Raw genomic sequence first — 26,821 nt, forward strand, 5'->3', positions numbered from 1 at the left:
TGCCCAGTATGCCCAACTGGTTTGCTGCGCTTTCTTGCACCTCAGACTCCTACTAGCGCCAGGTAAGAGCATCCTAGTTATTGGGCTACCGTTGGCTGCTGCAAACAAAACCTAGGGGGTCCAAAGAGCTTTCGGGTCTGTAAACGGTTAAGGGGTGATCAGTCTCAGTTCAAAAATCCCCTATGGCTCAGAGCCCAAGAGTACACAAAGCAGCTGTTTCTGCTCGCGGGGCACCCAGGAAAGAGAGGATGATGGGAGAAGACGAGCAACTACAAGCCCCAGCATGCAGCGGGCAACTCGACTCCTGGAAAGAGGCCCGCGGTACACTGGCGCCTGGCCTCGGCCCAGAGCCCGGGCCGAGCGTTGAGTGCTGACTGTCGGCCGACCGGAATGCTTAGAATGAGGAGGACGGGCGGGGCGCTGCGAACGAGCCCTTAGGTTTCGTATCCGTGACGCCCCAGTTTCGTGGGGCCCTTCGCATGCGGCGGAGTGGCGTCTTTGCGACCGCCTGTGGCACCCCGCCTGGAGTCGGGCCTCCACGGTCCCACAGCCTCCTGCGTTGCCATGAAACGCCCGGGACCGGACGTGACGCCGCCGTGGAGGAAGAAGGGAGAGGCGGAGCGCGGCACGGTGACGTTCTCCCAAGATGGCGGAGAGAGAGTGAAGAAACTGTGTTCCCCCTTGGGTTGCTATCGGTGAGTTCCATCTTCACCTCCAGCCCTCCGTCTTCGGTCTTTCCTGACTCTGGGCTGTCGCAGGGCAAGCTTCTTGGATTTCAGGGCGAAGGTGCTAACGTAAAGCTTGGGTGAGGCATCCCCGGGGATGGCTTTGGCCGTAACCTTTGCTGTGGGAATTTGCGGGAGTGGGAACTAGGCTGAGGGCAGGGCGGCAGAAGCCAGGAAGGGACTGGCTTCGGTTGTCACTTTCCGATCCCGCCTTGAGGGAAGAGGCAGCAAGGGGAGGGGGTGTGGCCTCCACTGGACGAGTGACAGAATCATTGACAACCTTTCGCCCCGCGGATTTTCCATCTCTGGGCACCGGCTTTTCGTTTTAGAACAGCTGTGTGCACCAGAGAAGCTAACAGCTTTCGGTGATTTGAGAGCAATTTACAGAACCTGTATCATGTCCTTTCCCCATCTGTCTCAATGCGCCCTTCTTAGTGGTTTGTTAATTTTCTTTTTAATATGCATATAGTACCTACTGAACTTAAAAGTTTGGGGATTCGCCTCATGCATGCATGAAGTTTTGCTGTGCTTTTTTCAGCTCACTGAAGCATTTTCAGTAGTCATTTATTGATGTATGCAAAAGGTTGTGTTAGTTGTCCACAGTGAAATGGAAAGGGAGAGAGTCAGTCTCATTCTTTAAGCCTTTTTTAGTTGTATCTGTTTGATATGGGTTTTCTGTGGGGATAAAGTGAGACCTGACTTTCTTCTTGTTCTTGTTATGTTCTCTGTCTCTTTCCTCCCCCTCTCCCCCAACCAATTGCTTGGGCAAATGTTTGATGAAAACTTATGGTTACTGATTTACCTTTTTTTTTTTTGTCTTTTAGAACAAGGGTAAAATTCCATTCTGATAACAAAATGCAGTATTCCCACCACTGTGAACACCTTTTAGAGAGACTGAACAAACAACGGGAAGCAGGCTTTCTTTGTGACTGCACTATAGTGATTGGGGAATTCCAATTTAAAGCTCATAGGAACGTGCTTGCCTCCTTTAGTGAGTATTTTGGTGCAATCTACAGAAACACTTCTGAGAACAATGTCTTTCTCGATCAGACTCAGGTGAAGGCAGATGGATTTCAGAAACTGTTGGAATTCATATACACAGGAACGTTAAATCTTGACAGGTAAAGTACGTATTTTATATTTGGTAATAAAAGGTAATGAGTAATCTTTAGAGTTACAGTAGGTTTGTATTCTATTTTTTTTTCTGAGTTCAGTCTTTAAATACGATACATGCAATTTTTCTTAAATAAATCAGTGTCACAGATTTGAAATGAACAGAAAACAGCATTTTATAAGCATGAAAAGCACAGGTGTTAATGAGGTTACAACTTTGTTTCTGATACATTTGATTTACCTACTGAAACACAGTTCATGATTTCAGTTATGTAAACTTGAAGATGAAATAGTGAATTCTAAGTTCCAGTTTCCCACTGCTTTTTGGTGTTTATATTCCTCTGGTCATTCTTTTTGTTCTCTATTCCTTATCTCTTAAGGTGATTAGGATGGGGGAGTGTAAATGGGGAGGAAAGGAAGAACCTCTGCTCAATTAATCGTAGTCCCATTTCCAAACATAAATAGCAATGTGCAGGGTCTCTTTCTAATCTTGATTCTGGAAATTGGAGCATAAATGGCAGTTACTCCTGTTACCTCTTTAAAACTCCCTTTAAAAAAAAGTGCATAAATCAGATCTGAGGTGCTAGATGAATGCTATCACTATTCTAACAAGAAGCAGGTTCTGAGGAATCTGGTAATGCAGGCGCTGTGTCTCTCTCTTAGATAACAAGCTATTTAGATTAATTGCACTACATCTAGTTATGGGGAGAAAAGTGGAGGGAATAAAAGCAGAGAGAGATCACTCAAATTACTCTTTCCTTCTTTCTTCCATCTTTTATGAAATTGTAAACATAAGTGAAGTTTTCATAATTTTCTGCTGTAGAGAGATTATTCCAGCTGCTGTTAAGTTGATTCCATCTCATGGCAACCCCATGTATGTCAGGGTGGAACTGCTTTGTAGGTTTTGAATGGCTAATTTTTCAGAAGTAGATTGCCAGGCCTTTCTTCTAAGCTGCTTCTGGGTGGACTCAAGCCTCCAACCTTTTGGTTAGTAGCAAGCGTGTTAAGCATCTGTGCCACCTGGGCACTTCAAGGAAAGGTTACGCACTTTGGAATTAGATCTTGCCCGTCAGTCCATAGCAGGATGTAACCTTTGTGGGTCTCAGTTTCCCCGTTTGTAAAAATGATATGGTAGTAACCATCTTGGTGTTACTACGAAGATTAAATAAGAGTTTTCTTGAAGGAAGGGGAACAGTTATGGATACATACTTCCTAGACATAACCAAACACCTTGTGGGGTTAGTGTACTGGGTTTGAAGCCTTAGGACCATAGTCTCTGGAGATAACTTGGTCAGTTGGCATATCTTTGTTCAAAAAGATGTTGGTCTGCATCGTACCTTGGTGAGTAGCATCTGGGGTCTTAAGAGGTAGCGAGCAGACATCTAAGATACAACTATTGATCTGTACTAATGTGGAGCAGAAGAGTAAAAAGGAAACCAAAGACTCAGAGAAGAAACTGCTGTACAGGACTAATACCCCACGTGAACCATGGCCTCATCTGTCTGGAGACCAGAACTAGATGGTGCCCAGCTACTCCTAACGACCGTTTGGACCAGAGACATGATAGATAATTTGGGACAGACTGAGAGAAGAATGTAGGACAAAGCTCAAATTGCTGAAAAAGGCAAGACTTACTGGACCATAGAGACTGGAGCGTCCCCTGAGACTGTCACCCTGAGATACCTTTTAAACTTGGAACTGAAGCCACTCTCGGAGGTCACCTTTAAACCAAATAATATATTGGCTCATAAACAGTATCACCCATGAGTGATGTGCTTCTCTAAATAATCATCTGTATGAGATCAAATGGTGGATATTTACCCTAAAGCGAAGATGAGAAGATTGAGGTAGAGGAGCAGGGAAGCTAGATGAATGGAAACGGAACAACCAGGATGGAAATAATGAGAACATTGACACATTGAAAAAAACGTAACCAGTGTCACTGAATGTGTTTAGAAATTGTCAAAGTGGGCACCTAATTTGCTGTGTAAACTTTCACCAGAAACATAATAAAATAAAGAAAAAAAAGAAAAGAATTTACTTGAAGGCCCACCTCCCAATGAACATTAAGTTCGTTCCTTTGTTTTCTTTCAACTCTTCTTTCTCCCTTGAATTTCACATTTCTTGGGGAAGATTTTGAAAAAACAAAAAGAAAAGGAAACACCTGAAGTTTTACAACCCACTGATAACTGTTATTAACATTTTGATGCCTGTTCTTGCATACTTTTCAAAATGATTTATAGAGATAGAGTAAAACCTGTGAAAGCCAGAACCTGTGTAAGGTGGAAACTTGCCAGAGAAGGAAACCTCAAAATATTTTCCACTAATTTAGAGAGCGATAGAAAAGTGGTAAGACTGCAGCCTGTGAAGGGCGGATATCTTGTGAGACCCGAAGAAACAAGGCAGGTCCATCGTGTTCTGGCTTTCATAGGTTTCACTGTATATGTATGTTCATTTTAAGCAAACGTGTACCTCCCTTTTACATTTCCGTTTACTATGGAAGTATACTTTTTTAAAAAAAAAAACTATAATCAGTCTCTCCTTAATCCTTTTTTTAAAATTGTACTTAGGTGAAAATTTACAAAGCAAATTAGTTTCCCATCCGGTAGTTTATATACTGTGACGCTGGGTGTAATCCCTGCAGTGTGTCCACACTCTCTGCATTACTACCTGAGTTCCCTGCGTTCCCTGCTTCCATTTGTCCAGTTTTCCTGCCCCTTCCTATGTTCTCATCTTTGTTTTTGAGCATTGTCCTTTTGGTCTCACGTAGATGATTTGTTACAAAGAGCATTTTTCTCACGTTATTTTTTATTTATAGGCCTGTTAGTTATTTGGCTGAAGGTGATCTCGGGGATGACTTCAGTTCCAAGTTGGAAGGGTGTCTAAGGGCTATAGTCTCAGAGGTTTCTCCAGCCTCTCTCAAACCAGTAAATCCGGTCTTTTTTTAATGAATTTGAATTTTGTTCTACGTATTTTTTTCCCCAACTCTAACCAGGACTTTTTATTGTGATCCTTGTCAGAGCGATTGGCAGTGGTAGCCAGTACCATCTAGTTCTTCTGGTCTCAGGCTGGTAGAGGCTGTGGTTCCTGTGGTCCATTAGTGCTTTGGACTAATTGTTTCCTTGTTTCTTAGGTTTTCTTCACTCTCCTTTGCTCAGGACAGAAAGAGACTGGTAGTTGTATCTTAGGTGGCAGCTTAGGTTCTTAATCTTTTGAAAAGGAAACATTCGTGCTGCTTTGAAATTTTTTTAAGTTTTGGTGTAATGAAATCCTAATGTGAGTCAGTTCTGTAAGTCTATTAAAAGAATAGTGAAAGGCCATAGGTTAATCTCAAATGATTATTCAATTTACTTAGTAGTTAACTGTACAGATTTCTCTGATTTTAGAATACTAAATACAAAACAAGGTGGCTGGGTTGGCACAGATGGTAAAGCACTCAACTACTAGCTGAAAAGTTGACAGTTCAAACCCACCCAGAGGTGCTTGGAAGACAAGCCTGGTGATCTGCTTCTGAAAGGTCACAGCCTTGAAAACTGTACGGTGCAGTTCTACTCTGCGCACATGGGGTCTCTATGAGTTGGTATTCACTGGATGGCACTTGACAACGATAACAATATGTAATAACCACAAAGCCAGAGAATTTTGGTTGAACTTCAGTTTAGTGGTTTCCGTTTCTCATTTAACTATGCCAGAATAAATCTTGTTGAATTGGTTTGAACACACTGCTGAGCACCTTTCTTTGAGCCTCCATGCAGAGAATCAGTGTGAAGAAGAGTCATGTGTTTTGTTCTATCTTTTTGGTACGTGTTAGTCCTGGCCCAGCCAAAACTGTAAGAGAAGACTTATACCAAAGTAGAAAGACTATACAACTAAATTATTAAGAAAACAGGTAGAATAGTAGAAGTGGGCTCAGGAGCCGGATTGCCTTGATCACATTTTGATTCTAACACACTATGATCTTGGCCAAATTAATATCTTTGAACCTCTGAATCTTCATTTGTATGTAAAATGGTGGTTATAATAGATTTCATAGGCATGTTCTGAGGATTGAATGAGCTAATCATGTAGAGCATTTAGCGATATGCCGGGCAATATATAATTAAATGACTTTCATGACTGTTCAAAAGATAAAAGCAGGTTTGCAAGCGCTATGCTCGTAAACAAAAGCAGAAGATCAGGTATTGAGGTAAACAAATGCTGATTGGTTCTCTTAACTGTGACTAAGAATGCAGGCTGGTCTGTCAAATAGTTGAATGATTTTTACAAATTACTGTTTCGGTACTGAATAATTAGAATGTGACCTAATGCTAGTTTATATTAGTTTTAAAGGCTACCTGATTGTCAGGGGCAGATTAGCAAATAGACAAGGTAAGCACAGTGCTTACCTTGCTTACCAGATCATCTGCAGTGAACAATTTTGCATTTTTTCACCACATCAAAGATCCTGCTGCTAGGTATGGCTGGCATCTGTCTTTCTCCCAACCTCACAGCACTTTCCTGCAGAATCAAAGCCTTTTTTGAAATTTACAATCCCTGACAAGGGTGGATTACCTGGTAAGCAAGGTAAGCACAATGAAACCCACGTGAAATTGTGCACTAAGTAGGCACAAGTAAGCCTGTGTTTACCTTACTTACTGGGTAATCCTCCCCTGCTGATTGTGTTATCTCTTTGGTGGTTCATTTTATGGAGATGAGCTGCTAACCAAAAGGTCGGTGGTTCGAACCCACCAGCCCACTCTGTGGCAGAATGATTTGGTAGTCTGTTCCCATAAAGATTTACAACCTTAGAAACCCTCTGGGGCAGTTGTACTCTGTCCTGTAAGGTCGCTGTGAGTCGGAAAGTACTCGACGGCAGTGGGTTTGGAAGCACAATTATAGTTTAGGACCAAAAAATCTGTTTCAGTTAAGTATAATAAGTGGTGAAGTAAATTTGCTTGTCAACCCAGTAGTATCTGTGGGATATCGTTTTAATAGATTAAATAATAAAATCTATAAAAATGCTTAAGAGTAAATGTAATGTTTTTGGAGAATGATGCTATTACATACATGCAAAAAACATTTTTTATGAAAGATAAATTAAGATTGTATTTGGGGTATTCGTGCTATTTCTTTGCAAATAGAGAATTAACTTGATGAATCATTATTCCAAAATTACAGCCAAAGGCTGTAAAAAAATATCTTAGGTAACATTTTCTTAACTATGGGGAAGGACCCAATTTGCAGACAGATGGTGTTATGAGTTATTTGTAATATGTTTAGGAACTTGAGAAAGGCTTACCCAGAGAGTAAAATGTCCTCTAAATTGGTGATTACGTTTCCAAATTAGCGTATTAAGCCTATAAATTTATAATGAGCTGAAAAATGGTTGTGTTTATTTAAAAAAGGCACTTTGTAAAAAGCTGCTGTCATGTTAAATTATGTAAGGGAAGCATACAGTTGGCACTTGAGGAAAAGCAGATTTAATTAGATGATGATGGGGAAAAAGGGTAGATATATATAGGTTCTGTAGGATGATTTCAGGAACCTTTAGAAGTTCGTGACACTATTCATTTCCTTTCAAATTTTAGGCCTTTTCTTTTTAAAATAAAGTTGTATTATGTATACTATATATCGTCAGCTGTGATTAAAAGCTTTTTCTGGCTCATACGTATAATAAAGAGGGAAAAGGAAAAAGAGATCTTTATCTTGAAGAACTAAACAGTATTTGGAGCCCTGAGGCGCAGTGGTTGAGATGAGAGCTCAGGCTGCTCACCAAAAGGTGGGCCATTCGGATTCGCTAGCCGCTCCTTGTAAACCCTATGTCCTATAGTGTTGCACCATTGAGTCTGAATCGACTTGACGACAATGAGTTTTGGAAAAGAAGGCAAGTAGGAAGATTATTTGAGGGGGTGTGTGTGTCCCCTCAAATAATTAATGGGTTGTATTTTTTTTGTGTTTAACATAGTAGCTGCAACAATGGGCTCGGGCATAGCAGTGATTGTGAGACTGGGGCAGGGCTGGCAATATTTTGTTCTGTTGTACACCGGTTGCTTTGAGTTAGAACCAACTTGTCGGCACCTAACAGCAACAACAGTATTTTTTGTGTGAATACCAACTCTACTCTGATTTTACAGCTAAGGAAATTAAAGCCCCCAAAAGTGGTGACTTACCCTGATTATGCAGCTAGTAATGCCAGAACCAGTGCTAGGTTAACTAACAAACTTTTGACTACATGGTAAATTTCTGGAGGGCAGGGGCTGTTTGGTATTTCGTAATATCCTTCTCAGTACCACACAGAGTAGCTCAGTAAATACTGACTGGAATGCTGAACAAGGCGACATGTAACTTTATCAAGCTGGGTTGAGTATTACACACACACACATACAGAAAGGTGGGAGAGTTGCTAGAGAGGGCTTACTTCTTGCCATCAAGTTGATTCCAACTCGTAGTGACACTATAGGACAGAGTAGAGCTGCCCCATAGGGTTTCCACGGAGTGCCTGGTGGATTCGAACTGTCAAACTCAGCTAGCAGCAAATGCTTAACCACTGAGCCACCAGAGCTCCAGAGAGGGCTTACTACGTTCTAAAACCTTGTTCCTCAAAATATGGTCTGTGAACCAGCAGCATCAGCATCACCAGGGAGTGTGTTAGAATTAAATGATCTCAGGCTCCACTACACACCTGCTGAGTCAGAACCTGCATTTTAACCAGATCCTGGAGTGATTCACATGCACAGTAAAATTGGGACGTGCAGCTCAAGCGCCCACAGGGGAGCAGAGAAAGGGAGTGGGAGGCCATTTTTATTAAACTCTCCTGGGTGCCAATCCAGAAATGTTGGTTGCTCTGAAGAGGTCTCGGGGTGAATGAGAGGAGGCAGTAAGTTATCAACAGCTGTTTTCATGTCCTAAGTATTTTTAAAACAACCAGAAAATATAACATTTTATTTTTCTTTAGTGGAGCCATGGTGGCATAGTGGTTAAGAGCTGCACCGCTAACCAAAATGTTGGCAGTTCAAATCCACCAGCCGTTCCTTAGAAACCCTATGGGGCAGTTCTGCCCTGTCCTAAGAGCTGCTGACGGGTTTTTTGGGTGGTGGTTGATAGGTAGGCGTGAATAGCCATCATTTTTCATCTTTTCAAGCTCTGTGAAATTGGAGGTTTTTCTTTGAATGTTATTCTGAATGAATTACTTTTGTACATTTATTCCTTGCACATTTTTTTTAGCATTTTGTTTTAGTATAGGTTTTTAAAAGACATTGAAGTATATGCGCAACTGTTTGAACAACAGTTTTTCTTTGATCAGAATATTGTCATTTAGCCTTGTTTCCTTACAGTTGGAATGTTAAAGAAATTCACCAGGCTGCTGACTATCTCAAAGTGGAAGAGGTGGTCACTAAATGTAAAATAAAGATGGAAGATTTTGCTTTTATTGCTAATCCATCTTCTACAGAGATATCTAGTATTACTGGAAACATTGAGTTAAATCAACAGACTTGTCTCCTTACTCTACGAGATTATAACAATCGGGAGAAAACTGAAGGATCCACAGATTTAGTTCAGGCAAATCCTAAACCAGGAAGTTTGGGGAGGAAGTCATCTCAAACTAAAAAGAAGAAGAAGGCTTTCAACTCCCAGCAAACAGAACAGAATAAAGCACTGCAATATTCCAGTGACATTTTAGGGAATGCATCTGTTGAATTATTCCTAGATGCAAATAAGTTGTCCACACCCGTAACAGAACAAGTTGCACAAAGACATGATAATTCAGAACTTGAGTTGACATCAGTTGTGGAAAATACTTTTCCAGCACAAGATACTGTGCAGACTGTCACTGTGAAACGGAAACGTGGAAAATCCCAGCCAAACTGTGCTCTGAAAGAACACTCCATGTCTAATATAACCAGTGTCAAGAATCCTTATGAGCTGGAGAGCTCTGGGGAAGAGCTGGATCAGAGGTATTCCAAGGCCAAGCCGATGTGTAATACATGTGGGAAAGTGTTTTCAGAAGCCAGCAGCTTGAGAAGGCACATGAGAATACATAAGGGAGTCAAACCGTACGTCTGCCACTTGTGTGGGAAGGCATTTACTCAGTGTAACCAGCTGAAAACACACGTAAGAACGCATACAGGTAAGACTGGTTTGTGGGGTATGTAGTTGTTTTTAATACTGTGATTGCAATAACTTTAAAAAAAAGTATTTTATATATTTATGTTTTGTATTATAAAATGTGTATATTTTATATTTCTATCGCAAATGCTGACTGCTTGTGCCCAAAATTTGGTATATTCTTGTCTTCAGAAAAATATATAGTAGGTGAGACTGTTGAAAATTTCTTTGTAGTTCTTACCAAGTATTTTAATGGCTTTTTTGGCATTTAATATTTTATTATAACAGATGAAGTCCTAATGCATAAACTCTTTATACCTTTTTCCTTCATAGTTAAAATAAGCATAAACTTGGTTCTAGTTTGCTAAGTATTTAACAGAGACAAAGATATTAAAACTAATAAAAAAAAAAAAAAGCGTTAGTTCAGGCCAGTTCCGAGATTCTGTCAAGACTCCTCATCACCTGCTTCCTCAACCTTGCCAATGCCTGAACTTGTTTATTAGAATTACACATATATGCCTTCCTCAGTCTCTACATTTGCCTTTTATTTTGCAGATACTCTGTCTCATGGTGAAGTGTGAGCACTCATTGGTACCCCTAGATTTATTATTTTTTAAGATGCAATATGTATTTTTCTTATTGATCATCTGTCACTATTATGAATTGAAGAAAACTAATTTTTTTTTTTTTAACTCTACAGATGTTTTAGCATTAAATCTGGAAAAAGAGATCCTATTTGCTTTTACTTTTACCAGTTAACCTTTTCTGATCACCGAAACTAGTAGTATTGATGAACTCTTTGGAAAGCTTATATGGCTTAAGCAAACAGAACAGAGTATTTCCTTCTAATTCTAAATTTTATTTATTTCTTCCTTTAGGTGAGAAGCCATACAAATGTGAATTATGTGATAAAGGGTTTGCTCAGAAATGCCAGCTAGTCTTCCATAGCCGCATGCATCATGGCGAGGAAAAACCCTACAAATGTGATGTTTGCAATTTACAATTTGCAACTTCTAGCAATCTCAAGATTCATGCAAGGTAAAAAAAAAAAAATAAAAAAAAAAAAGTCATTTGATCTTTTAGTTTGTCGTTCACCACCATCTTATGAATAGACTACTGGATTAGAATTCAGGACAGTAGAATTCTAATTGTGATTCCACCATAGAATATCCTTAGTATATTCAAGGAACTACAAAGAAACCATGGTGGCTGGGACGGAAGCTGGTGAGGGGTAAAGAGTCCTAGGAGATAAGATCAGAATGATGATAGGGCATCCTAGTGGTAAAAGGTTTTGTAGGTCATTTAAAGCTTTTATTCTTGAGATTGAGAGATGATATGAAATTGCTTGCATTTTAAGAGGATCACTGTGGCTGCTGTATTAGGAAAAGACTGTAGGATTGCAAGAGTGGGAGCAGGGTGACCAGTTAGGAAGCTGTAGATAAAACCCAGGTGAGAGTGATGTTGGCTCACACCAGGGTGGTAACAGTGGAGGAAGTAAGAAGTTAGATTCTGAATATATTTTAAAGGTAGACCTGTCAGAATTTGCTGATGTATTAGATGTGGGGTAGGAAATAAAGAAAAGTCAACGGTATTTTGAGATTTTAGGATTCAGCACCTGAAAAAATGGAGTTGCTGTTAACTGAAATGGAGAAGGTTTTCAGGTAGAGCAGTTTAACAGGGAAAGGTCAGTTTTGGACATGTTAAATTTGACATGACTAGTAGACATCCAAATGGAGATGTGCAATAGATAATTAGATATCTAAGTTTAGAGTTAGGGGACTGGCTTGAGCTGAAGATACAAATGTAGGAGGCATTGGCATTTAAATGGTGCTTAAAGCCATACCATTGAATAAGGTCACAAAGAGAGTGAATGTAGCTAGAAAAGAGATCAGAAAACTGAGTCCTGAGTCACTCTAAGTTCCAGGAGGTAGGAAAGAAACAGCAGAGACCACTAGGAAGGAATAGCCATTATAGGAAGAAAACCAGGAAAGTGGGCTGTCCTGGAATTCAGGTGAAAGAAATGATTCCAGAAAGGAATGACCAACCATGTCAAATTCTGCCTATAGGGAGGTGAGGACTGAGAACTGATTAGTGAAGTGGGAGGTCAGCAGTGCTCTTGACCAAAGCAGCATTAGTAGAGGCTAGTAGAGAAGAGGTTAGTAGAGAAGAAATGAAAGTAGAACATTTGGAGACTCAAGGAATTTTTGGTAAAGGGGAGCAGAGAAATCGAAAAGCAAACAGGGTTGGTTGGTTTTTTTTTTTTTTTAAAGAAGGGAAAAATATCAGTATTATTTGTACGCTGTGATCCAGTGTGGTAGGAAAAATGGGACACTGTAGGACAGGGGAAATGCAAGAGTGGTATCATTGAGTAGGCGGGGGGGGGGGATAGGCTGTCTAGTGTACAAGTGGAAGTAGTTCGTTTCAGATAAACGGTTACTGTCATAGTTAACAAGAGAAAGCAAACTATATAGGTACAGATCCTAGTAGGTAGATAGTTGAGATGGTGGAAATTTTCTTCTGATTGCTTAAATTTTTCCGGGTGAAGTAGGAAGCAAGAACATCAGCTGAGAGTGAATGCTCGAGGTTGGAGGAAAGCTTCAAAGAGTGGACGGTGAACGGACTAGCGAAAATAATTGCTGGGGAGTATTAGAGGCCAAGCTGACAATCATGGAAAGATGATGGCGAAACTTTTGGAACTGCTCTCAAAACTAATGTTTTGATAATAACCAGAGCATTTATTTTGGCAGTGTTTACACTGAAACAACTGTCAATTTTAAATATATATTCTTAATGTGTTAAGAGGAAGTAAAATACTGTATAAGAAACTACTAAAAAGACCATTTGCAGAGATAGATCCCCAGAGTATTCCACTTACCAGCCTATAACTTTGTTTACCGTAGGAAGCATAGTGGAGAGAAGCCATATGTCTGTGATAGGTGTGGACAGAGATTTGCCCAGGCCAGCACCTTGACCTATCATGTTCGTAGGCATACTGGAGAAAAGCCTTATGTGTGCGATACCTGTGGGAAGGCATTTGCTGTCTCTAGTTCTCTTATCACTCATTCTCGAAAACATACAGGTAAGATTTTGACACCGCTTAAAAGAAGGCAAGGTGTTGTACATAAAAGGAAGTAAATTAGGTCTTTACAGAAAGTGGGTTGTTGACTTTGTAGTTAGATATCTGTTTATACCTCTATAGGCTTTTTAACTTGATTTTCGTATAAATATTAGATATAAAATGACTTATTTTCTAGAGTAATATAAGGTGGGTGAATTTTCGTATCATGCAACTTATACACATTAAAATTTTGACAACATATAAACTTGAGTTGAGACGTGTTTACGACCTTAGCAAGGTTCCTTAGTCTCTTGAAGCTTCATTTCTTTTGAATAAAATTATGGAGTAGCTAGGGGGTGAGGGTGGGTTTGGGCAAAACGTTGATTTTATAACCTCTTAGGACCTACACAGACATACCGAGATTTGAAAATTAAATATTACAGACAAAGACATCAAATGCAGACTATGAGTTTTGAAGCGGACTTTATTGTTCAAAGATTTTCATTTTTTGTAGGATACGTTTTTTAATGGGATCTTTCCTCAGTGCTTTTATTTCCCTTTTATAGTATAGTATATAGCAAAAACTAAAATATGGGTTGATGCATGTACTTTTTTTTTTAATCATATAAAAGTCAGTCTCCTTGCCTAACCCATCTCTGCTAGAAGGGACATTTGCAGAAGTGAAGATTTATTATATAAAAGCTTCAGGTTACATGAACAGTGTAATATAATTACTAATATTTAAGTGGGATTACTGAAAATACCTCGAAAATACAATATAAAGAGGTTTTAATTTAAATACAGCCATGTGCTGCATAACGTCCATTTGGGCAATGTCTGACAGCATATATGTTCATGGTTCAGGCTGCCACCCTCTGGGGGGTGCCCACAGTCTGACTTGGCAGCAAGCCCACCCTGCCCTGCTGCCCCTACCCTCAGGAACAGGTGCCCCTGCTGCTGGGAGGAGTAGGGCCCAATTCTGTTCCTGAGTACCCAAGGTCGGCAGGTATCATGGGATCTGGCCTGGGCAGGGCACTGGGTCACCAAGGTTGCTCCCCTGCTGCCCTGTCCAGTGCCCAGACCCTCCCTGCCATGACTTTCACGAGGCTGCAGGGCCCCGTGCTGAGTAGGACCTGACCACTTTACTGAGCGCTCACCCAGGGCATCCGCAGCAGGAGCTCTCTAGGCCATGCATCACACAGCAGCCCTTGAACCCCACAGGCCCGGATGTTCACACAACATCCCAATCACAGGATCCTATCAACATCCTGTTTAACAGGACGTACCATGGACGTTAAGCGACATATGACTGTTATATTTTAGAAGAACAGTTTAGTTATTTGTAATTAATAAATATTATATTCGTATAGTACACCACTTCGCTATCTTTTATTTTCCATCTAGGTGAAAAACCATACATATGTGGTATTTGTGGGAAAAGTTTTATTTCCTCAGGAGAGCTCAACAAACACTTTCGATCCCATACAGGTCTGTGTTTAGGGAGAACGTATTATTTTTTGTTCTCTCTAATTTCTTTTTATGTAAACCTTGACTTTTAAACCATTATGCACTATGTGATATCTAGTTATACTCTACAGTAGCAATATTTTAATGTATAAATATCAACTTTTTATTTGGTTATTTCATTTTTTTTTTTTTTAGTTGCTTGGAGTGTGAATTAAGTTTAGTCATTAGTTGTGTAGATCTCTGAGAGATATGCTAGATAATCATTAGTTTTTAATGATTTGGATTAAAGTGCACAGATACACCAAGAAATGAAAAGGAGCGATAGTACCAAGTTAACATCAGAATTTCTTATTAAACAGTGTTTAAGAATAAATTTTAGTATTGATGTGTTTATTGTAAAAAGTAGTCTGTAGGTAGTATAAAAAATATTGAATGTAAAAATATTTTGGAAAACGCCACTTTAAAAATGTACTGTTTTGACTTTTTAAAAAGTATTCCTTATAATTTGTATCTAGAATAGTTTGAGCACCAAGTAGAGTTTTAATAAGTAAGTTTACTGACGTCTATATTCTAAAGCTCCGTAGTTCACGGTATAAAGCATTGAATAATTCTTAATTTCAAAAGAATTTTGATTTTGTAGCATTGTATTCCATCAGTACTCTTTAAGGATTTCCTGATGTGTAAGCTATCTGAGGACAGAAACCGTAAATTTTTTTTTTAGTTGTACCTCTAGCCAGAGACTGGCATTTAGTTGGCATTCACTAAATGTTTGATAGAAATAAAAGCGTAAGTTTTTTGTTTGTTCGTTTGCAAATAAATTTCTGTTAACGAAAATGTTCGCTTTTCCCTGAATTGGGGATGCTTTTAAAGGAGTGCCTGTGTATATACGATTTTTCATTTCACTGTGTTAGAACCAAATGATAAAAATTATAATTTCAAAGCAGTATTAAGCAGTATAATAATTTTTGCTTTGTGTTCATAACATTGATATTTTTGTCTTAACTAGCAGCTTCTAAAATACTGAGATTTTAAACTTTTTAACTTGTTTTTTAGGAGAAAGACCATTTATCTGCGAATTATGTGGAAATTCTTACACAGATATTAAAAATTTAAAGAAGCACAAAACAAAAGTCCATTCTGGTAAATGCTTGTATTTTTAAAAAATTTGATGCTCTCATATTTAGTGTGTGCCATTCCTTAAACTGTTACGGTTGAAGTGTAAGTTGTAATAGTTTAAACCAGATATCTATTTTTAAAAACACATATATGAGTAAAGTAGTTTTGCAGTTTGCAAAAAAGTTCACTCTAGATTTGTTTTCATAGTGAGATCCTAATAATGCATACTTAAAATATTTCCTCCTTTAAAATTTTGATTTATAATCCATTTCAGGATGAACATATATATAATAAGCAAACTATATATCATTGTTCCCCATAATAGAGTCCTTGTAACCCAGGATTTCCTGTAGTTATTGTGAAGAAAGGCTCATAATTTAACACTAGCCCAGAAATGCAAAAGAGGAGATAGGGAAAACAAGTATCCCCAAATTATTAAAATATCCATAAATGGAAAGCCCGTCTGTTGCTTAAAATCAGTCCTTGAAAGCGTTTCATTGTGCTTATCACTTTATTTTGCCACAATTAGAAACAAAACAAAAAACTGGACTCCTTTAATGTGTAAAGGTTTGTTCATAAGGATTAAGCTAGAAATATCTGAAAACTGCAGTAAGCCATTAACTCAACATTTATTAAATGCTTATAAAGTGCACATTAACTGCAGCGAATATGAAGTTGAACAAAGTAGACCTAGCTCTTAAAAGCTTACAACCTGATGTAGGAGACAAGTACAAGTAACTGTATTTGTTACAGTTTTTTCTTTATCACAAAAAGTGCTGATAAAGAAAAATATTAATTCCTTCTGAGGGTAGGTATTAGAAAAGGTTAAAATTAGAGGGACTGTGCAGGATGATTCAAGAGCTGGCAGTGGGAGAAGGAGGGTATGTTCTAGGCAGAAAGAACCTTGTGAAGAGAGTCACTGGGACGAGAAAGTGCAGGCTATATTCTTGGCTGGTCAAACTGTAGGGTAGTTGGCAAGAATACACAAAATTATATGTGCAGTTTCGTCTAACTAGGATGTTGTGTGCTGTCAAGTAAATTCCAGCTCATAGTGATCCTGTAGGGCAGAGTAGAACTGCCCCCGTAGGGCTTGCAAGGCTATAATCTTTACTGAAGCAGACTGCCGCATCTTTGTCTCACAGAGCGGCTGGTGGGTTCGAGTCACAAACCTTTTGGTTAGCAGCTGAGTGCTTATCCACTGCGTTACCAGGGCTCCTCCTGACTAGGATAGTGAGAATGAGATAACGTCAACCCTTTGGAGCGACCAAAGCATGTTAAAGCTGTGGAAAATTTGATGGCAAAAAATTATAAAATTTCTTATTTCTGTCAGTGTGAAAATTACTCCCTTGTGTAGAACAGCATTTGTCTTCTCTGAAATATATGAAAATACCATACTTCTAAATTTGAACTCACAGAATAGCATAAGCTACTCAATACATTCAGTGAATGAATAGAAGAGTTATTATGTATGTTGGTCTGTTAGGCACTTTGAAGGGGTTGGAGAAGTATAATTTGATATTAATCCTCAGAATTTAAAGTTTAGTTGAGGATTCATGTCACACCTGAGTAGAATGTTGAATAGCAACAAAAGGAATGTCACAAGGCCGGATATGATTAAATAGGTAATAAGCAGCTCACCCTGTTTCAGACGGATTAAGTCCATTTTTATAATAGAGTGAGTGCTTGAGCCTAGCCTCCTCGAGGGTCAGATTGGATTTGTGTAATAATGAGGAGGAGAAATCAGTGGAAGAGAGACAAGAGTGAAAAAGGAGTGGAGGTTGGAATGCAAATTCTGGGAATAGTAAGTTGATCAGTCTACTGCTGGAGTTGGGGGAGGGTTGTTTTGTTTTTTAAAGATAGTATAAAATTTTTTCCCCTTTTTTCCATTTCAGGTGCAGACAAAACTCTGGATTCCAGTGTAGAGGGTCATACCTTGAGTGAACAAGATTCCATACAGAAAAGTCCTTTTTCAGAAACTGTGGATGTGAAGCCTTCTGACGTGACTTTACCCCTAGCTCTTCCCCTTGGGACTGAGGACCACCACTTGCTTCTGCCTGTCACAGAGAATCAGTCTCCGATGTCAGATACGCTGTTGAGGTCAGCTGTCAATGGTTACTCAGAACCACAGTTGATATTTTTACAGCAGTTATACTGACTTTGTGAGGAATATGGAATTGCTAAGACATCTCTGATAGTAAATATAAACATCTCTAATTAGGTGAATATATTGAGATTAAATTACCATTCTTTTGATTTGTGACCATTATTTTTCATTCACTGAAGTAAAAGCACCTGATGCCGCATCATTACTGTGCAATGTTTGTTTTGATTTTGGGCTTTTATGTCTAGACTATACATACAGATTTTTTAGAAAAGAATTATGCTACAGTAGCACTCTTTTGGGTAGATAAGTTTTATTTTCTCTTAAAGCTGCCTTGAGCCCATTTTATTTTGCATTTTAGAATTGCCGTTCATTTACTGAAGTAAAATCCATTAGTTTATATGATTCAGTTTTTTTTTTTTTAATTGTGTTAAAAACATTTGCCATGTCAACATTTTTACAGGTACAGTTCAGTGACACTGATAACATTCATTGTGCTGTGCTGTTCCCAGATTTTTTTATCACCCATAACAGAAGCTCAGTGCTCCTTAAATGGTTCAGTTTTGACCTGTGTGGGTTTTGTTCTTTACTTCCCCTCAGAATTTAAGCAAAATCCATGGTAATACCAGCCCAAGAGTGTTGCTGTTTATAACTGCCATAGGCCGGTACATAAATTATGGAGGGATGGGGGATAAAATTTCTTAATTTCTGCCTAAGGAAACTTAGGTACTAATAAGAATTGTGCTTTTTCTCAATTAATATATTTCGTTGGAGGTAACTATTCTAATAAAACAAATATTTCTCTTAAAAGCTAGAAAATAATATATATGTTTTTGTTCATTTAAAACTCAGTATTCTGGAGAAAACCAATAATAGTATTTTTGGTTTGAGTTAATTGAGGCTACGTTTTTTAAATGAATTTTAAGTAGGTATTTGGTGTTTTTATGTTGTCAAAGGATAGTTACAAAATTTGATTCAATTTGTTTTATGTTTTAATAGGTTTCTAAATTGCTGGAGGTCAGGAGACCATACTGGGTTTTGAAAATTTTGATAAGCATCTCTTATGCCTATTATGCACTTTTAAAAATAAATATTAAATTCTAAATTTTCTAAACATAAACTTAACGCATACTATAAATCACTTGGTTTCTGTATTTGATACATTATATTACATAAAGAGTAAGAAGCTAGCTTCAATTATAAGTAAACATTTTGGACTATCAGAAGGCCAATTTATTTTATATTTGAGTTTTCTATAAGCTTTGGATTTTAAAATTTTATAAATTAAACAATATTTGATCGTTGTTATAGTTTCGCAGTGGTCCTTTTCCTTCCTAATGAATGTAGAAAATGCTGTATTATTGTGATATTTACTGCCACTCTTCCCCATCCCCCTTTTCCCATGTATTGGTTTATTTCATTACCTGTTCTTTGTGCATTAAATTATCAGTTCCACACAGTTTTCCTATACCGCTGATCAAATACCATGGCCACATTATTCCTGCCATACATTAGTTGTGGCTTGTTTTCTGGTTTATTACATCTGTAATAAAGTTAATGTATTTTCTATTGGTACTTTAATTGTAATTTTCTCTGTTTGGGATCCAAGTCATAGGAACCAATTAGAGGATATAATAAAACCACTTAATTCTTGTAAACTGTAGAGATCTTTACCATTTCACAGTACATTCAGTATTTTCACAATAACTGGCCACCAGTGAGACTGACTTAATTGAATCACTTTAAAATACTGCCTTTGTGTGATGCACATCAAACTTACTAATTAATTATTTATCTAAGAAATCTAATTCTATGTGTTTATTAACCCAGTATACTGGGTTTTAGTGTAAAATCTGTAAAGTTAAAAATGCTCAACTAATTGATTCTGGCTTAAATTCAGTAGGAGTTTATTGAAATACGAAGAAATTAAAGAAAATTGAAAGACTTTGCCTCTTTAAGAAATGTACTGCAATGGAGACGTTATGTTTAATTCTCATCTTCACTAATCACAGCATCTAAGGAACAAATTTTCTTTTTAAAAACTGCTGCAGTGATGTTGAGGATGATATTCACCAAATTTGCTCAAATATAGTGGTAATTAACATTTTGCCTTTGTGTAGATTAGCCTTCAAATTTGTAATTATTATTACTTTATATTTTTACTTGATATTACTTGTTTGGAGTGGCAAAGGTTGGTTTACTATGCTTTTCTTCACCACGTTACCTGCTTCTTAACTAAAATAATTTTCTTTTAAATTGACATGGTATGAGTCATCATTATCATCTGCTATTTCGGAATGACATGTAAAGAAAGTTTGAAGGCTAAGTGTCCCTCAGCATTCTTCTCATCATGCTATGCTCCTCTTTACCATAACATGCATATATATTTAGTTGTACACCTGGTATTATTCCAAGGAGCCCTGGTGGCACAGTGGTTAAGCGCTTGGGTGCTAACTGAAAGACTGTCAGTTAAAATCCACCAGCTGTTCTGTGGGAGAAAAGACCTGACAATCTGCTTCTGTAAAGATTTCAGCCTAGGAAACACTACTGGACAGTTCTTCTACTCCGTCCTATAGGGTTGCCATTAGTCGGAATTGATTCAACGGCCCACGACAACGGCAAGGGTATTATTCTAATGCTTGTGATTAACATTTTAGTTCATCTTTTGATAAATACATTTATTACAGTGCTGTGTTTTGGAAAAGGCATATTCTTAATCATTTAAGTATTACAAAGTTGGTTGAAGTCTTTAGATTGTTGAAGTTTATTTTATTGTTTTGTTGAGAATATACACAGTAAAACATAGCAATAGTTTCTGCATGTACAGTTTAGTGACACTGATTACATTCTTCGAGTTGTGCATCCATTCTCACTCAGTTCCTAAGTTGTTCTTTCCTCATTAACGTAAACTCACCTCCCTGAGGTTCCTATCCAGCCTTTCAAGTTGCTGATACCAATTTGATCCCATATAGGTAGTTCTTAAAAGAGCATAATGCTCAAGGAAGGCCTTTTTTACTAGTTAAGGTAAACTATTGTTTGGTTTTAAGATGGCTTCAGGGGATATTTTTGGTTTAAGCTTTAGAGACTATCTCAGGGCAGTAGTTTCAAGGGTTCATCACCCTCCATGGCTCCAGAAAGTCTAAAGTCCGTGTACTTTCCCTCTTTCGACCAAGATTCTTTTGTGGAATCTGCTCAAAATATTTAGTAGTGGTAGCTGGGCACCATCCAGTTCCTCTGGTCTCATGGCAAAGGAGACAGTTGTTCACAGAGGCAGTTAGCCACACATTCCATATCCTCCTAGTCTCCTTCCTCTGTTGCTCCAGGTGAGTAGAAACCTATTGTGCCCTTGGATGGCTGCTAGTAAGCTTTTAAGACCACATCACTACACAACGAACTAGGAGGTAGAGCAGAAGCACTGAACATGTTATTAGGCCAATTAACTGGGATGTCCCATGAAACCATGACCCTGAACTCCAAACCAAGGAACCAAATTCCTTGAGGTGTTTGGTTGTACATAAACAGGTTCAGCAGCTACTCGGGTTTTTTTTGGTCATAAGTATATCACACAACTTTTGCCAATTCAACTTTTTACAGGTGTATAACTTACAGTAATTATAATAATAGATTGTGCAGCCCTACCCTTAATGCAGTTTTTCCATCAGCTTTAATCCTTGTTTTCCACCTCCCTCCCACCTCTGGTAACCACTAATAAACTTTGGTCCCTATACATTTGCCTTTAGGTCATACAATATTTGTCCTTCTGTGATTGGCTTATTTTCTTCAGCGTAATGCCTTCATGCTCCATCCATACTGTAGCATGTGTCAAGGCTTCATTTCTCCTACTGGCTGAGTAGTATTCCTGTTGTATGTATGTACTACCTTTTGTTTATCCATTCATCTGTTGATGGGCATTTAGGGTGTTTCTACTCTTTGACTCTTGTGAATAATGCTGCAGTGAACATCGGTGTGCAAGTCTCTCTTTAAGTCTCAGCTTTCAAGTCTTTTGGGTATATACCTAGGAGTGGAATTGCTGGGTTATATGGTAGTTCTATTTTTAGTTTTCTGAAGAACCACCACATTGTTTTCTACAGCAGTTATACACAATTTTGCATTCCCACCAATGGATAAGATTTCAGTTACCCCACATCCTTGCCAACATTTATTTTTGTTTTTTAATCTTAGCCATCTTAGTGGGAGTGAATTGGTACCTCAGTTTGATCTGCATCTCTGATAGCTAATGACGCTGAGCATCTTTTCGTGTGTTTGGTGGCCATTTGAATGTGCTCTTTGGTGAAATGTCTATTCAAGTCCTTGTCCTTTTTATGATTGGGTTATTTGTCTTTTTGTTGTTAAGTTCTTGAAGTTTTATATGTTTTTTGGTTATTAGATACTTGTCGGATATATATGGTTTCCGAAGATATTCTCCCCGTCAGTAGCTTGTCTTTTCCCTTTTTTGGTAAAGTCTTTCTGATGAACAAAAGTTTTTAATTTTTATGAGGTCCTGTTTATTTTGTCTTTGCTTTTATTATATTAGATAAACCATTGTTGAAAGCTAGGCTTGACAACGTTGCCCCTGCTTGTTCTTCTAAGAATTTTATGGTTTTAGTTTGCACATTTAGGTCCTTAATGCATTTTGAATTTGTTTTTGTGTATGGCATGAGGCATGGATCCTGTTTTCATTTTTCTGCATGTGGAAATCCAGTTTTCCCAGCACCCTTTATTGAAGAGACTCTTCTTTCCCCATTAAATGGATTTAGGACCCCTGTCAAAAATCAGTTGACCATAGATGTGTGGGTTTATTTCTGGACTCTCAGTTCTATTCCATTGGTCCGTGTGTCTGTCGTAACACCAGTACGAAGTTATTTTGATTACTGTAGCTGTATAGTATGTTTTAAAATCAGAAAGTGAGAGTCCTACTTTGTTCTTCTCTTTCAACATTTTTTTAGTTATTCACGGCCTCTTATTCTGTATAAAGTTGAGGATTGTTTCTTCTTTAAGAAGGATATTGGAATTTTTGATCAGGATTGCATTGAACCTATGGATTGCTTTGGGTAGTATTGACATCTTAAAGTATTAAGTCCTTCAATCCCTGAATGTGGAACATCTTTCCATTTATTTAAGCCTTCTTTAATTTTTTTCAACAGTGTTTTATAGTTTTCATTGTATAAGTCTCTCACATCCCTGATTAGATTTATCCCTAGGTGTCTTGTTCTCTTGGAGCCTTGGTGGTGCAGTGGTTAAGAGCTTGGCTCCTAACTGAAAGGTTGACAGTTCAGATCCACCAGCTGCTCCTTGGAAACCCTATGGGGCAGTTCTACTTTGTCCTATAGGGTTGCTGTGAGTTGGAATCAACTCGGCAACAGTTTTGATTTGGTTTTATTTTGTTCTCTTAGATGTTATTGTAAATGGAATTGGTTGCCTAATTTCCCTTTCAGATTTCTCATTTCTGATGTATAGACATCCAACTGATTTTTGTTTGTTGACCTTGTAACCCTGCAACTTTGTTAAATTTCTCTGTTAGCTCTAGAAGCTTTCTTGTGGACTCTTTGGAATTTTTTATATATAGGATCATATCATCCACAAATAGAGATACTTCTTCTTTTCCAATCCTGATACCTTTTATTTATTTTTCTTGTCTTATTACTCTGGCTAGGACTTCTAATACAATATTGAAAAGAAGTGATGAGAATAGGAACCCTTGTTCCTGATTTCAAGTGGAAAACTCTCAGTCTTTCCTCATTAAGTATACTGTTGGCTGTTGGCTTTATGTATATGCCCTGAATCACATTAAGGAATTTTCTTCTATTTCAGTCGTCTTTAGGGTTTTCATCAAGAAAGGATGTTAGCTTTTATCAAATGCTTTTTCTGCATCCATAGAGATGATCATGTGGTTCTTTTCTTATGTTCTATTGATGCAGTTTATTACATTGATTTTGTAATGTTGAAGCATCTCTGTATTCCTGAAATAAATCCCATTTGGTCATAGTGTATGACTCTTTTAATATGCTCTCGAATTCTGTTCACTAGTATTTTGAGGATTTTTGCATCTATATTCACAAGAGATACTGGCCTGTAGTTTTCTTTTTTTTGTGGTGTCTTTGGGTATTAGGGTTATGTTTGCTTCATAGAATGAATTAGGGAGTATTCCTTCTCTGTCTTTTGGAAGAGTTTAAACAGTGTCGGTGTCAATTCTTCTCTAAATGTTTGCTGGAATTCCCCAGTGAAGCTGTCTGGTCCAAGCCTTTTTTTCGCTGAGAGATTTTTTGATCACTGATTTAATCTCTTTGCTTGTTATGGGTCTGTTGAGACGTTTATTTCCTCTTGAGTCAGTTTGGGTAGGTTGTGTGCTTCTAAGATTTGTCCATTCGGATTACTCAGTTTGATGCATACAGTTTATAATATTCTGTCACGATTCTCTTCATTTCAGTTGGGTAAGTTGTAGTGTCCCCTCTTTCATTTTATATTTTGGTTCTTTGCATCTTTTCTTTGTCAGTCTAGTTAAAGGTTTGTCAATTTTATTGATCTCTTCAGAGAACCAACTTTAAGTTTTATTGATTGTTTTGTTTTCAATTTTAATTATTTCTGCCCTGATCTTTGTTATTTCCTTTCTTGTAGGTTTAGGCTTAATTTGCTCTTCTCTTTCTAGATCCTGGAATTGTCAAGTTGGGCTGTTAATTTGAGATCTTTTTTTATGTAAGCATTTATTGCTATAAGCTTCCCTCTGAGTACTGCCTTCACTGCATCCCATGAGTTTTGGTATGTTGTGCTTTCATTTTCATTTGAATCTAAGACATTGTGATTTCTCTTTTGATTTCTTCCTTGACCCATTGGTAGTTTAATAATGTGTTGTTTAATTTCCATGTTTGTGTATGTTCCAGGTTTTTTTTTTTTTTTTTTTTCTGTCACTGATTTATAGCTTCATTCTATTGTGGTCAGAGAACATAGTCTGTATGATTTCATCTTTTTAAATTTATCGAGACTTGCTTTGTGACCTAAAATGCAGTCTGTCCTGGAGAATGATGCATGTGCACTGCAGTAGTATGTATATTGTGCTGTTTTGGGGCGGCGTGTTCTATATATGATTGTTGAAAATTCTGATAAGAAATGAATTATTTTCACAGTGAATTTAATTTTTTGTATTATTCTTACTGTATTGTTAGATTTTAGACTTTAAATTTAGATTGTATATAAGTGGTTTTTTGCTGTTTTTAAATTGTATTTGTTTTATGTTTTATTTCACAGGATGATTTTTATCGACAAATTTTTAAAAACTTATTTTTTCAAAGGAAAGGGTCTGTCAGTTCCATTGCAACAGTAATTTAATACTTCTTTTCTGTATGTTTCAGTTTGACAGTTGTGCAAATGAGAGCAGTTAAAATGTACTTAAAGATAATGTACAGGTACTCAATTTTTTTTTTAGATATCCTAAACTAGTAGTTCAACATGGATGCATATCAGAAAATAGTTTTAAAAGTTAATGATGTTCAGACCCCACTCTAGTTTAGAGCTACTGAATCAGACAATCTCCAGGGCATATAGATGCAGGAAAAGCCCCCTATAGGTGATTTTAAGATATACCAAACATTGTGAAATACTATCCTAAACATCTCTTGTTCTTCTACCTTTGGGAAGCAGTTACAAATGAAGCCCTTGATAAAGCTTTTTATCTTTTATTAAAAGATTTTGAGTCCCTAGAACTTGGCTAGAAATACCACCAATGTTTTTACATGTATTTTACTGTAATTTCTTTAAAATTCTACATTTTCATTACTTATGCATAATATTGAGATTTAGTTATTGGAGCATTAATTTTGGGGGACAATGATATAGTCTACTCGTCTATCCTCTGCATCCTTTGCCCCATTCTTTCAAGAAAGGTTTGGTGTATTTTTTTAAAGAATTAGATAGCTATTGTATAAACATAATAACCTTCCAGAAACAAAGTATTTAGTTTCAAGAAGAATATGCTAAAACACCATGGGTGTAAACACTTTTGGACAAATGTATCTGGCCAGTATTTCAAATGCTGGAAAAATACTGAGATCAGAGTACATAAAGCTTCAAAGATAGATAAACTCCACCCTTACATTTACAGTCAAATGGGAAAGACAAGCATGAAAAAGACTAGCAATAAAACAAGTCAGAATTTATGGACTGTTACGGAGGAAGGCAAGAAATGCTGGGTAATCAGTTGATGGACAGGGAAAGAGCCAGTGCTCACCTGGATAGGTAAATGAGATGGCCAGTGGAGGGAATTTGCACCTACCTTGCTGACTGAAGAGTGAGACAGGTGGAAGGGAAAAGTATGAAATGTGGAGGCAGGGGCAGATTAACCAGTAAGCACTAACCTTATTAACAGAAATTTGTGCACTATAGTAAGTAAACACAAGTAAGCCCGAGCATACCTTGCTTATTGGGTAATCCATCCCTGTAGCAGAGCAGATAGCAGTCAGACATGTCTAGCAGTACGTCCACACCATCTAATTTGAAACATCCCTGTCTACCTATGGCCTGTACTGAAGGGGTATAATTAGATAGCCAACTTTATAACCCACGATCTTACACCCCCAATTACAGTTGACTACTGAAGAGCCGGGAATAGACACCCAAGTTTGTAACTCATGATTTCATACTTGTAATGGCAGCTGACTGGACACCCTACCAGGAAGAAAATTCATAGGCCGGACTGATCTGGTCAGATTCTCAAAAATTTGAACTACGAAAATTCAGAGACTATCAGGTAATGGTATACACTTAAAAGATCATTTAGAACTGACCCAGAGTCAGCGAAGCAATCTAAAGGAAATTTTAAATAAGCACGGAAAGCTAACCTATAGAGCAAAGCAAGGGAACAAAGTAGGTTTAACAGAGCCGAGACTGAGGTCCTAGGAGAAACAGAAGGAACAGCCTTGGTTTCTGGCTATACAGTCCCATTTCCTGTCCCGGGATGCCAGTGGTTCTGCTTGTTTTTATCCTTACAGTAAATCCCCTTTCTCGTAAACAGGCTTAAAGTCAATTTCTGTTCCTCACAAACAGCCCTGACTTAGATACCTAAATTTTAAGCCCTGGTGGTTGAGAAGACGGTGATGCCATGAACTATGATAGGGAAGCTAAGTCAAGGAGCAGGTCTGTGGAAGGGAAGACTATTTTGGATGT

The 26,821-nt window shown here is 37.9% G+C and overlaps 1 protein-coding gene across 2 annotated transcripts; it reads left to right on the forward strand.

Moving 5' to 3' along the window:
* MYNN (myoneurin) lies at window positions 1-22,778 on the forward strand. Of its 2 annotated transcripts, XM_003416248.4 has the most exons (8): window positions 2-695; window positions 1,550-1,846; window positions 9,152-9,945; window positions 10,802-10,961; window positions 12,824-13,002; window positions 14,386-14,469; window positions 15,502-15,588; window positions 17,457-22,778. In XM_003416248.4, exons 1-8 carry the CDS (start codon window positions 565-567, stop codon window positions 17,717-17,719), a joined length of 1,995 nt encoding a protein of 664 aa, XP_003416296.3. In that variant the 5' UTR covers window positions 2-564; the 3' UTR covers window positions 17,720-22,778. The 2 variants fall into 2 exon arrangements, with proteins under 2 accessions (XP_064131516.1, XP_003416296.3); XM_064275446.1 differs by lacking the exon at window positions 14,386-14,469 and having other exon boundaries at window positions 1-695.
* Window positions 22,779-26,821: the final 4,043 nt, after the last annotated feature.

Source organism: Loxodonta africana, chromosome 23 (assembly GCF_030014295.1).
Source record: "Loxodonta africana isolate mLoxAfr1 chromosome 23, mLoxAfr1.hap2, whole genome shotgun sequence".
Taxonomy (NCBI): Eukaryota; Metazoa; Chordata; class Mammalia; order Proboscidea; family Elephantidae; genus Loxodonta; species Loxodonta africana.